Below are 12,942 nucleotides of genomic sequence, written 5' to 3'. Positions count from 1 at the left end.
GGCGTTACGTTTGATCATCATAGTCGGCGATGATGCCTAAATGTGGTCCGTTAGAATTTGTTGCCGAGGTTAGCCGCTTGGTTAGAACGTGGGTCGCGACATATGCTCGACGTCAAATATACGTCTTTGGGGGCAATATAGCTTTCTCGTTGGTGCGCTTGCGTACCTCTACCAAACTGTGCACCTTGCTCAGAGTTCCCCATCAACAACGCGACAAAATGCACCGAGAAAAGTCTCATGATGTATATCCCGCACCTCCTCTTTCTCCCACTTTCCCTTATTTGTCCACCAGTGGGCCGAGGGTAGCTTTGAACCTTAACAGACAACAGGGGTGAGATGGAAACATCACAATTATGAGGTCCATACGAAGATCATCGCTCGGCCCGCTACGGGCCGAGAAGCTCAACAGCCAATAGCGTCGTGCAATGAAGTGCTACATTAAATCGATCAACATTCATGTTCCATGGATTCTGGGGTAAACTGACCATTTACCCCGCACACCATTCGCGTGTGACCCAGGAACAGAACAGGAACAGAAGGTTCCGAAGCCTTTTTCTGAAAGCTAGTCCTAATACTGCCGACTTTCTCTCGGGGATCTCGGAGCCAGGATTGCCTCTTTAAGCAGTAAGAGAAACATGATATAAACCGCTCCCAACCTGGTGAAAACATGGATATTCTGCAGCGCTAGATATTCTCCTGCGCCAGAAAACTTGTCTTCTGATCATTTGAAGAACTATGCAATTCGTTCGTCTTCGCCAAGCGAGCTCGCTGTTGCTCTTGACAGCAGCGGTAGCTCACGCCACCCTGCAAATTGTTCCTGGAGCAACTTGGACAGCAGTATGTTCTCCTGAAGAATTTAATGTCACTATATTTGTAACACAACTTCTAGACCAATACTGGACGCCATATCCAAGCTCATGGAGCTGGAATAATCGAGGAGTCCGGAACCTATTATATGATAGGTGAGGACAAAACACAAGGAAGCCCATTCCAAAACATCAACTGCTACTCATCAACCAACCTTGTCGAGTGGGAGTTTGAAAATGCACTTCTGTCTCTGACTTCGAGTGGTGACCTGGGGCCTAACCGAGTCGTCGAGCGCCCCAAAGTCATCTACAACGAGGGTACATCTACCTATGTCATGTATCTTCACATAGACAGCTCAAACTACGGAGAGGCTAAGGTTGGAGTCGCCACATCGAAAACTGTGTGTGGAGACTACAACTATCTGGGTAGCTTCCGACCTCTTGGGTTTGAGTCCCGGGACATTGGTCTCTTCCAAGACGATGATGGGTCTGCGTATCTTCTGACCGAAGATGTGGGTATTACCCTTCGTGTGTTCAATTGCAGTGCTAACTTCCGTGAAATAGCGACCCAATGGACTCAGAATCGATGCCTTGAGCGATGACTATCTCAACGTTACAGAGTCTGTATATCTTTGGGATGAAAATATCGAGTCGCCTGCGATCCTGAAGAAGGATGGGAAATATTTCATGTTTGGATCACATCTTACTGGCTGGAACCCCAACGACAATGTCTGTCTCCACTTCGTATATTGTATCCATTTGATGCTAACTTCCAACAGGTCTACAGCTACGCTGATTCTCTTTCTGGCCCGTGGTCCTCTTGGACTGAGTTTGCCGACGACGGGTCGAATACCTACACTTCGCAGACATCCTACATACTGCCTCTGGGAGACTCGGCCATTTATATGGGCGATCGGTGGTTTTCAACCAACCTCATGAGGAGCACCTATATCTGGCTACCGTTACAGATTTCGGGAACCAGTGTCTACATGGCGAATCGCGTGAATTGGGTCCCTCAAGTAAGCTCAAAAACCTGGACTACAGCGCCCTCGGAAAATTGGTATGAAGGTGAAGCGGCCACACTATCTAATGGTGCCGTTTCCGTCCAGTGCACTGGATGCAGTGGTGGAGCAGCAGCCGGGTACATTGGTGGCTCCAGTGGTGGAACAGCGTCTTTCTCCAGTGTCCACAGTGATGCCACCACACGTACAACCATTAGGCTCAAGTTCGCCAACGGAGACAGTGGCGAGCGCTATGCCACGGTGGCAGTCAATGGCAAGAAGCAGGCCATTGCCTTTCTGTCCACAGGAACTGGACAAGACCCTGGAAGCAGCGTCATCCACTGCGATTTGAACTCAGGATCTGCCAACACCGTTGTTATAACTACGGAGGGAGGATCCTACGGCCCTGACATCGATCGTATCATGGTGCCCGTGAAGTGATCACCACAAAAGGTTCAACAAGAACCGACTTACATCAAGTTGGAACAATCAGGCCGACAGTTGCTGAAAGCTAGGGGCTGAAAGAACATCTCAATTTGTCTCCGGTGTATTTAAGTGGACGAAAAAGGTGGAACGAAAGCTATTATCTCCGAACTTATCTACTTGATGCCTTTACTGTATCCCCCTCGAGACATCCGTTTTTAAATGCAAATAGTCTTCAGTTCCATACTTACTCCATTCACGACCTAAACCGGAATGCTTGACGTCCCGCGATCTAGAGGCGGCAAACAGAAATTATTAGTACGTTATATTATTAAAGTATTGAAAGGAGTGGCATACGGAGTGGACGGATCGGATACAACTCCGGTTTTCATAGCCACCATTCCTAATTGAAAGATAAAAAAAGCACGTTCTGTTACAAGGGGATTAAACCAGCCTTATATCACTCAACTACACCCTGGTTCGGCACTCCAGTCGAATGCCGCATACGCGAAGGATTGCTCCAAAAGCCATCTTCTATGCCCTGTCGCGCTTGTCCAAAGCTTGGACATCTGCCCCTTCTCGGCGGGCCTCGTCCTTGTCTATCACGGTCTCCTCGGACCCGGTATTGAGCCGCACCCCTGAGCCATCTAATGCTATAGCCGTGTCTTGTGCCTGAGAATAGTCACCAGGGTCGCTGCTGCCATTGGGGATGTGGAAACGGCGGTCGAAGCGTAAAAGAGCGTAAGAGTAGACGACGATGATTTCGATGCCAAAGTTGAATAAATAGAAGCAGGCCTTGTGATGAAACCAAGCCGGGTTGGTAGCAGGACGTACCATATAGGCTACTCCAGCACGGAATCCTGCGCCAAAAGCGAGTAGCAGTGACGTGAAGAGTACAAGGCGTACCTTAGTTTGCATGCTGCCCTGGCCAAAATTCTCTACAGGACCCTTGCGCGGCAGGAGAATAGCAAGAAGAGTAATAGGTGCTGGGATGAAGGCAAGTATTGCAATATAAGTAACGGCAAAGAGTTGGATGGTACGAAGTTTTGAGCGGACACTAGGGTCGATGGTATAGAAGCCGTATACCAGTACAGTTATCGACATAATAAGCATAGCGATGATGCTGAAGAGGAGAGAGCGGAATGCTAATGTGACAGGCTTACTCCAGCCGAGTTGGGGGTGGTGGGCGCGGAAGATGCGCTGAGAAAATAGTAGGTTGACGACAAAGAGCAATATGACGCCCGCATTGGTCAGGACTTGAGATGCGATGCGAAGATTGACGTTGGTTGGCGCCGATCCCACAGCAATGCGCAGTGCGTTGGCAACAATGCGAGCCATAGAGAAGCCGAAAAACAGCGCAGAGAAAAGGAATTTGTGGTTGCGCTTCCGATTGATCTGGTAGATGGTCATGTTGAAAATGGCGCTGGCGAGGAAGAAGGCGATGAGCACGCCGCAGATGGGATCGTCGACTGAGGGTACGGGGGTGCCGCCGAGGGTGGCGACCGTGGTGATGAGATAAGGAGGGCCCTGTAGGAGTCGGTTAGACGGTTGGCCTTGTGGTATACAACAGTCTAAGGCAAATGGGAAAGCGAGAACTCACGCTGATTTTCTGCGAAGAGCTCCCACCAGTGCCTTGGCTCTGGCCTTGTGAAGACATCGTGGTGGAGTGTGGGCTCCCGTCTTGGGGGGATCCGAGATTGCGGTTGTATGCTGTTAGGGCTCGATATGTTCCGATCACAGGCTTAAACACAGGGAAATAACCAAGAGGGCGCAATCTGTAACGCCTGGAAGGCTAGATCAGATGCAGAGATCGATTAAATCATGGTCTTCGAGCGGGAGGACAGCCATGTTAAATATCCGCTAGCTCAATGCGCACGATACCCCTAAATATCAGTAAGTGGGCGCCGAGTGGGGTGGCAGCATTATTAACTAGCCCAAGGCATCGGATGATCAGCTTTAATCACTGCGGAGTGCTCCAATTGGTATCATCGGGCTCGGAGGGTCGAAAGTTGATCCCGGGCACCGCGCATCGGGGCCCCGGGTCGGAAGGTCGGAGGGTCGGCCTTGCCGGGGTTACAGCGGGTCCCCGGCTGATTAGGCGCTAATAATTTACCGCTCAACCAGAATTTCCGCCTATAAAACCCATCTTCTCCCCTGAGCGATTCTGACTTACCTCATGGTTAAGACACACTTGCAACGCTCCGCCATTTTATTCCATACCACTCCGATATGGGCCAATACTGCAACCATTTTGAAAACATTTTATGCATAATTGAGATGTGCTAAGATTGTTGGTATTATCACGAAAGATTGGTTTGAAGAGTCCAACGAAGGAAACGCGATGTTATTATTCACTTAACTTCGTCCCACACCCTTTGGAACCTTTCCATCAACTGTATATCCGGCCCAAAACCCTTCTCGAGAACCCCCATCACAGTTTTCCATTCGCGCACATGCATTGGGCTGAACATCTTCCTCACCCTCGTGGTGAACCATATCCTCGTGTCTGAACCCTCCTCCGCTGCAACAGCACCGACAAAGAATTGCCACACTGTCATGTCAATGGAGGAGCAGAGCCGGATCCCTGGTGCCGCCAGCATGTCCCTTAGCCTTTCCGCCAGATCTCTTAAGCAAACCGCTAGTTTTGGCGGCCATGAGAGGAAGACGAATATCCTGAGTGCACTCGCCCAGGCTCGGATATGCGGCCCGCTGTTTTCAAGAAGTGTGTCAATTTCACCCTGCAGGCCATCGACCCGGTCCCCGATTTGTCGGCTCAAATGGTCAGCCTCTTCAGGATGCGTGTAGTAGCGATTAAGCCCTTGACGTAACAAGTACATATCCCAACAAATCCTCGAAAAGTTTAGTTCTGTTAGGCCACCTAGGGGTGTAAGGGCATCAATGATCTTTTTGGGTGGTTTCGTGGGTGATGCCATCATTTCGCTGACGGATTCGCTGTTACGTATATTAGTGGCACAGCCGTGACGGGAACTTCGAGTCCTTACTAGAGCAAAAAGTCCGAGAACCATGGTGGAACCTCATCAACTCCATTTGATCGCCTGAGTCTAATTATTTGTGATAAGCCATTGATGTGGATATTCCACGCTGTGTCGTTGTTTACAAGACGCTGTTAAACCCATGGTTAGAGGATTAGACCGGATTGAAGTAGTGGACCACGAATTTGTTCACCTCACTGAGTGCTAACGTGAATACAGCCGCGAGCACACCATCCGTCAGCCCAGTAGAAGTTGTACTGAGACGTTTGTTGAGAATATGGATTGCCCTAACCGCATGCTGATCTGCCACATCTGAACAAGAGGAGCTTTGGAGACCAGGGCGATTCCGTAATCCAATAACCATTGAAGCTTCGAGTAGGGCCGGTTCAGCCATGAACAGCCCAATCCACTGCGCTTCATTGCGGGAGCCAGGGCTGCCGGTGCCAGCGGGGAATATGAGCGGCCGAAACTCATGAAGCACTGTTTTATTTGTCAGTGGAAGACTGAGAGGCATCTCAATCGCGAAGCAATGTTCGTACAGAACTTTATTGACATGTCCGTATACGTGGAGAAGGTGTACAGCTGGCCAATCGAGCAGGGCTTTGGTGCCGATGAAGGAGTAGGAACCGCCGGCCGCCGTGTTACGATCTGTTTAGCTTGATCGAGCGACTCCAAAATCGCCTCTTGTACGTCATCCGACTGTCTTTCTTGGGCCAGGCGTCGCCGTCGTTGTGCGAAGTTGGACTTGGTGACATGTGCTCTCATGCGCTTGGTGTCTGAAGCCCCGAGTCTCGGCGCATCGCTTGTGTTTAGAAATGTGAACTGCGTCGTCATATCGGTGATTCAATCGTCCTTCGGGTGAAAATATCCGCAATCTTGTTTTCCTCAATAGGTATACCGGCTGAGAAAGATGGAGGAGGAAGGAGGGATGCTCATGAAGCCGGCCTGATGTGAAATGGACTCCGCCTGGAATAGCCGGCAACTATACCGTTTTAGGAAAATGAGAATTCTTGGCTTGGGCGGACCAATCGGCCCCCGCCCACTCGGACGAAGATCACGCCAATGCTGATCCCTGTCACCGCTAAAAATGAAGCTTCACCGTATCCCGAATAGGAAAACAAGATTCAGCAGCGCCTAAGTCCGCCGTCTAAAGTCCGCCGACTCAGCCACGACATTACTCAACGCATCATTGCGTTGTGGAGCTGTCCCTGCTTGAGACGCCATCAAGATCTCAAACCAGAGCGAATTAGGAAAATAAGAATGCGGAAACAACGGCAGCTATGGGTTTGGGATTGACGGAAATTGTTAAGCGCCGTGAAAGATACTATCTTGAGAATGATGACACAAAAATAAATAAGATGAGCTTCCTCGTAAGTCTTGACTCAGAGTAAAACATATTCGAAGATTCTCACACTTTTAACCCGCAACTTTCTGGACCAACACAATGTCTCGTTTCTCGCCACAGCTAACCGGTGCTCATGTCCTCGTGACTGGTAAGAAGTTCTCTCCGTACTAAACCGTTCACTGCCGTTAATTCTACTGTTCCAGGTGGATCAAAGGGCATCGGAAGAGTCATTGTCGAAACTTTCCTCGCTGAAGGAGCTAACGTTTCGTACGGTGCTCGAAAGGTCCGAGGGGATGAGTTCTCTCTCTTCAAAGGCGCTACTAATGGAGCGCGTGCTTCTGGATCCGTCCTCGATATTGCCGACTCGGATTCTATCCGATCTTGGGTTGAAAATGCGTCCAAGGAATTCGGAAGAATTGACATTGTTGTGGCAAACGGTCAGTTTATTGTCATGCCAGCGGAAGAAAATCTCTGACCCATCTATAGCCTGCCCCTTGCTTACGGACGCTACAACTGAAGCCTGGCAAAAGAGCTTCCAAGCCGATATTCTCGGCCTTTGGACCCTAATTGACGTCGCAACTCCTCACCTTGAGGCGAGAGGCGGCACTGGCTCAATCGTCGTGATCAGCTCGATCGCGGGCATTGAGGCCAGGTATCCGGTCGTTGGAAGCCCATACACGACATTCAAGCGTGCCCAAGCTACACTCGCCAAGGACCTCGCTCGCCAGCTCGGACCCAAGGGAGTTCGCATCAACACCGTGGTCCCTGGGGCCATTGACACACCTTCGATTACCCTTCCCGATGGAACTGAGGAATTAAGTAGTTTCGGAATTATAAAACGCGACAACCCTGGTTTCTTGGAGGCTATTGAAAGCCAAGTTGCACTGGGCAAAGCTGGCGAGCCCCAGGATGTAGCTAATGCGGTCATGTACTTGGGGAGCCGTCTCGCCAAGTACGTGACAGGGGCAAGTCTCATTGTTGATGGTGCGATCTCTATCGCATTTTAGATCTAAAACAGCATAGCACCTAGGGAAAAGTTTATGGCTAGAATGAAAACCATCCATCTACACTTTTGAGAGTCGTGCGAAACCTTGCATCACCAGACTCAGTGTCCCCATCATGTTGCTACTGTGTCAATGAAATCAGTCCATCCGTATTAAAATATTTGCCACGCCTCGTAACTGCATACTCATAACTGATACAAAATCAAAACATTTCCAGCCCATGAGGCGTGCGTTGACCCAACAAATATTTAGGATTGTTTTCCCAAGATATAAATGCTCGAAATCTGAGGGGATAAATTAGCGACGGAGACTGGGAACAGTGTTGGGAGGAAGGGGCTATAACCCTGGAGGGGATTTGGCATGCGAGCTATCACGCGGACTTATTGGCCAGTGATTTATTCCTTTTTGAATGCCCGTCCTCCTCCTCCAGACGGTTCTTTAACTATTACACCTCTATCTTATCGCCTTCGTTTACCACTCCCAAAATATTTCGATGAAGCACGGCCACTGGAATCTGGAATAACTATTATACGTTCTCAAACTTGCGGTGAAAAACTTTTCGATTCAGTCAGCGTCTAATTATTAATTAAGAGAGCTCAGGAATAGCCCAGAGATAGCTTTAGGAAGGCTTAGAGATAGCTTAGGGATACTTAGGGTGTTATAGAATATATTCAGGATAGAGCTATTTATAATTCCGGGTTATATCGGCATGTATCTAGCTTACAGAGCGGCGATATATAGATATATGCGAAACTAGTCAGGTAGGCTAGGAGTCTGGTGATCAGCCAGTTGCATCACTTGCAATACTATAATACGCCAAGGATAAGACTAGGGCTTAGGGGGGGCAGGGCAAATCACAATTGTTAATTCTTGGTAGTAAGAGCATTCGACCAGGAAAGAGTCTAATGTGATAATGCGATGAATAAGCACTGAGCGGCTCATCCAGGCCCATAAACTGGGTCAAGGCGTGGTGATAAGTTATTCCAGAGGGGTAGAATTTCCGGACGCGTTTGGATAGCTATGAACTTCTGCTATCAATTGACTATCCTTGCAATATGACATGTTGAGTCTAATAACCTTTAGGTAGGTACCTGAGGGAAGGATGATCTTGAGCCCAAAGACCAGAAAGGGAAGCTAGCCAACCTCCAACCCCGATCCGTCTCAACACCTGCATCGGAACAAGTCCCTTCCCACGATTGAATCGTCTGTTGATGACATGACATCAAGTCTCTCCCACCCGTCCGTCTCGGGTCATTCCTCTATTCCGCGCATCTCGGCAGATGCCTCACACCAAGCAGGGGGGGCAGTGGAACCCCAGACCTTCCTGATCAGGCTACCGCTCCCGGGTCGTTGCAATCATATATATTATCACTATGTATGTAGAAGGTGAAGGGGAATCGCGAGCAGGTCTTTGGGCCCGCTGCTTGCGCGGAGAAATCGGGCGAGGTAGTACAGGCCTTGGCTCTTGCAAAACTAATTTGCTCGGACCAGTCTAGGCTGCCTCCTCTATTTCTGTAGCATCATCCTTGGGAGACGTGGTGAGACTGCCGGGAACTATTGCATCTGGGGTGGGTGTTTGTTTTTCCGTTGGTTGATTCTTGCGACTCTCTGAGACTCTGGTTTCGGTTAAGACTGACGGCACGTCTACCTGGGAGTCTACCTGGGAGTCTACCTTGGAGTCTACCCTGGACTGGTTCCTATTCGCATCGGACGGCCTATTCGAATACACCCGGGCCAGTCCTCGAACGGCCACCGGGGCTCTGACGGTCTCGTAAGCGGCGGTCCTGAAGAGGTCGCGGTCGGGAAAGGCCAAGTCCACCTCGCCGACGTGCTTGGAGTTCTTGAAAGCATGGATCATCCAGTCAAGCTTGGCGTCGGGGACCTGGGAGGCTTCAATATCGGCACTGTGGCTGCGGCGGAAGAGCGCATAGCGCACCAGCGTGGTGGCGATGCAGACGGCGACCAAGATAGCGACGGCGAGGAATGCCGTCGAAAGCTGCGTCGCGGCGAGGCTAACGCTGAGCGTCCGCGGCACGGGCAGGGCATTCTGTACTGACCACGAAACCATGTAGGCCTGGTAAAAGCGCAAGATGTGTTGCGGCGGGAGTGGCGACACGATCTCACCCGAGTCGCTCTGTCTCATGATGCCGGCGCGGTTGTAGTCGGCGTATGCCCTCACGATCGAGTCGGTTTCGTTGGTCCAAGGCCAGGCGACATATACGTCGGCGTCGGGTACGGCGACTTGATGCTGGATGCGGCATTCAATGCTCGTGTAGCTGGCTTCCGGGATTGTTCCATTGACACGCCAGCTGCCGCGGCCGCCAAACTGCGCGTCTTGAGCCACCAGCGCGGCGTCGTGAACGTGCAGCACGGCTAAGCGGAGATGCATGGCGTCTTTGTTCAGGTACATGCGGTCATGGATGGATGGGTTCGACTGGGCTAGCACAAAAAAGTAGACATCCTGCATCGACACGCTCCCGTTGACTTGGGTGACCGTCCAGCCGCAAAAGTCGCTGGCATGCCTGTACTCTGTTTGGTTGAACATGTCCGAATTAAATGTGGCTCCTAGGGCAGGGAAGTGTCGGATGGGGTCGGAAACCGTGTAGTTCTGGTCGGCTGTGACTTCAAGAAGCGTCTGGTTCGTCATCTCGCAGTCGACGGACCAAGTAGAGTTCCATTCCCCCTGCTGATACACCCAAGTCTTGTCGTTGGACGGCAGATAGTCCAGCAGCATATCGTGGGGGAACCCGGCCGCATCGAGCCGCATCATTGTTGTGTTCCATAGCACGTTGCCCGACACCATGCCGCCGATGGGTCCGACCTCCGGGACATAGGCAAGGAGCCCTTCCACAGGCCGGAGGCGGACGACCTCGACCGAGCGAAGAGCGAAGCGAGCTATTGGGCCGGCGAGAATCGTGATGACCGTGACGGCAATCACCACCGCCCCCTGAAACAGGAGGGGTATGAACTGCACCTGAAGGACGTGGTGCTTGAGAAGGCATAGGATGTCCCAAAACTCGCCGAGACTCGTCACGGTGAACAGCGACGACAGCGACGTGTTTTCGCGGCCCATGACTTTGGTGGTGTTGCGCTGATACCATAGCCGGGAGAAGGTCCAGATGCCAATGGTGCCTAGGATGCTGATGATGACGTTCAGAGTTGCCTGAACGTTGGCAAAATCCCAGACAAACGAAAGAGTGATCCAGGCGCCCGACATGGTTGCATTTGACTGTTGATGATTCGTTGATGAATGGCTAGGATGATGATGTTATAGGATGTCATCAGCTGACATCATTCATTAGACACTAGGAACAAATACTTGAAACATAGAATGCTACAAGACACTCCGGTTACGGGATTTAAATACGCGGAGCCGGATGGGGGGCTGACTTTATCATCATACGAAACGAAGGCTCGAGTCTACTCAAGCTCAACCCTTCGCAGCTTTGTGCAGAAATACTCGACCAAGTTGGGCTAACCAGGCCAACAGCGGTCTTCTTTGTGTTAGATAGAAATCTGCCTGGGAAAGAAATCTGCCTGAGAATGCGCCTCACGATGTCCTCACCGCCTACAACAATCAGCCACGACCTAATCCTCTCCGCCAGCTCATCCCACACAATGCGGAGGGTATGCTCAGTCCAGAGCAAAGATGATGGTGGGAACGAAGGCTGGCCTCATTTAACCAATGTGCCGAGCTGGCGAAAGTCAGTTGCACCATTGCACCCAAAAGGAACCCCTCGCAGACATGGGCTCCAGTAAGGCTTCACTCGCACACACCAACATGGGCAGTGTTGTGAGGAGCAGAGATTTCATTGGCGGAAGCAAGTAGGAGCTGGGCTCGCCTTTGGGGCGGTGCTCCCAACAATGAACAGGACTCATCAACGCCGTTATCTCTTTCGGGACGAGACATGGCACTTTCAAACCTCTCTTCCAACCCCCACAGAGTCGAATGCAAGGGAGCTAGCGTGGAGCACGACGACAAATGGAAGCCACGGAAGACGCAGCCGGACCCTGCACAAGGATCACAAGGCGTCCAGGTCGACCACTTAGACATGCAGACCTCACAAGTCGGGCGTAGGGGTCTCAGAGAGCGGAATGACCTTCTATGTAAGGAGCTCCGTGTTGCCACGGAAGCCTCCCAAAAAGTGCGGCATCGTAAGCCTCACTTTTGGGCCATTTGCACTTCTTACCACCCCGTTGTATGGTCTAGACTACAGCCATATGCAGCCACATAACCGTGCTTTTCAGATGGACACAAATGTGGCCAATAGCGATTGCATTCTATTGCGCTTTGTGCGAAATCTCGTATCTAGCGGGTGGGCCTCACTGGCTACCTGGGTTGAAATGAGGGAAGTGAGGCCATCTAGGTGCATGTCCTACCTTGATTACTGAAAACGCCATAGGAGCAGCAGATTGCCGACTGATGCGGGGATGAGGGAAAGATGACATGACATGAGGAAACGAGGAGATGAAACTTTGGCAGATGCCAGACCAAAGTTGCCCAGTCCATAAAGAGGTCGCCGACCCCGCAACCATCAGCAAACACAGCTTCACATCTCCCTTCTTTCTCATCATCGCAAGTCGTATGTTACGCCACGCTCAGGCTACCATCAAAGTACAATCAAATTCAAGGTCTGTTGCCAGTTTCCTGACGGCGCAACGCACTTCCCAGGGCTCTTGGCCACAAACCAACCAGTTGGGGGTTTCCGAGCATCTCGTTTGCTAACCGCATCGTAGCTCTCTATCGAAAATGCCTTCTGACGCTAGCAGCGGTGGCAACGGATGCAACCCTGTCGGGAATGTCGACAACGGGGTAGATGGCTGGGAGTCTGTCGAGTACGCTGGTCGTATCCCTAGGCCTCTCCGTCGCAGCCCTCACAGTCCAAGCCTTCGTAGGCACAAGAGTCCCGGTGGCAATGGGTGCAGGCCACACAAGCCTCCGGGTGACAATAACGATGGCGGCCATCGTACCCTTGAAGAGGACTCTATGTACGGTTGATATGGCCGAACTGGGGAAGCTATGACAAATAGCTGCATGATGCATCGAGATCTAGGCAGTTGAAGTCTGGGTTAGCTAAGCTTGGAATGTTACTCTGGCCGCCGAGAGAGGGTCGTTTACATCTCTGGACATAGCATGACGGGATATGGTATCATAGCAACTTGAAATAAGCCCAACAATTATCTCCTCAAGCTCAAGCCTCCCGACATTTAGAAGCAATCAGTACCCTGTATCCGCAATAAACATGGTCACGATGCGTGCTCTAGACCATGTAGACCAAAGGTTGCGTTCCGTCCGCTCTGTAGTGAGTCCAAGCAAAAAGCAACCTGGAGGCTTATGCTGTGGGTGCTCTCATAGCAAAACGTCTGACC

General features: G+C 51.0%; 5 protein-coding genes across 5 annotated transcripts; 2 read left to right on the top strand and 3 right to left on the bottom strand.

Annotated features, from left to right (window-relative positions):
* Positions 1–735: 735 nt before the first annotated feature.
* On the top strand, positions 736–2,248 carry BGZ61DRAFT_350370 (galactan 1,3-beta-galactosidase; the record flags this gene model as incomplete). The annotated part of the gene is made up of 4 exons (XM_046240220.1): positions 736–837; positions 890–1,318; positions 1,371–1,535; positions 1,586–2,248. 4 exons carry the CDS (start codon positions 736–738, stop codon positions 2,246–2,248), a joined length of 1,359 nt encoding a protein of 452 aa, XP_046105160.1.
* Positions 2,249–2,764: 516 nt separating this feature from the next.
* BGZ61DRAFT_493217 (uncharacterized protein) lies at positions 2,765–3,887 on the bottom strand (the record flags this gene model as incomplete). Its single annotated transcript, XM_046250624.1, has 2 exons — positions 2,765–3,783; positions 3,857–3,887. 2 exons carry the CDS (start codon positions 3,885–3,887, stop codon positions 2,765–2,767), a joined length of 1,050 nt encoding a protein of 349 aa, XP_046105159.1.
* Positions 3,888–4,581: 694 nt separating this feature from the next.
* Positions 4,582–6,057, bottom strand: BGZ61DRAFT_349987 (uncharacterized protein; the record flags this gene model as incomplete). Its single annotated transcript, XM_046240189.1, has 4 exons — positions 4,582–5,182; positions 5,254–5,354; positions 5,417–5,703; positions 5,763–6,057. The coding sequence occupies 4 exons, from the start codon at positions 6,055–6,057 to the stop codon at positions 4,582–4,584; spliced, it is 1,284 nt and encodes a 427-aa protein (XP_046105158.1).
* A 610-nt stretch (positions 6,058–6,667) lies between these two features.
* BGZ61DRAFT_493216 (uncharacterized protein) lies at positions 6,668–7,575 on the top strand (the record flags this gene model as incomplete). The annotated part of the gene is made up of 3 exons (XM_046250623.1): positions 6,668–6,716; positions 6,772–7,005; positions 7,055–7,575. The coding sequence occupies 3 exons, from the start codon at positions 6,668–6,670 to the stop codon at positions 7,573–7,575; spliced, it is 804 nt and encodes a 267-aa protein (XP_046105157.1).
* A 1,702-nt stretch (positions 7,576–9,277) lies between these two features.
* Positions 9,278–9,808, bottom strand: BGZ61DRAFT_309201 (uncharacterized protein; the record flags this gene model as incomplete). The annotated part of the gene is made up of 1 exon (XM_046238787.1): positions 9,278–9,808. A coding segment is annotated over one exon (531 nt), but the record flags the coding sequence as incomplete, so codon positions are not given.
* Between the last annotated feature and the right edge of the window lie 3,134 nt (positions 9,809–12,942).

Source organism: Ilyonectria robusta, assembly GCF_021365365.1.
Source record: "Ilyonectria robusta strain PMI_751 chromosome Unknown BGZ61scaffold_8, whole genome shotgun sequence".
Taxonomy (NCBI): Eukaryota; Fungi; Ascomycota; class Sordariomycetes; order Hypocreales; family Nectriaceae; genus Ilyonectria; species Ilyonectria robusta.
Note: the sequence above shows the minus strand (reverse complement) of the source record. Positions and strands in the feature narration are given on the sequence as shown.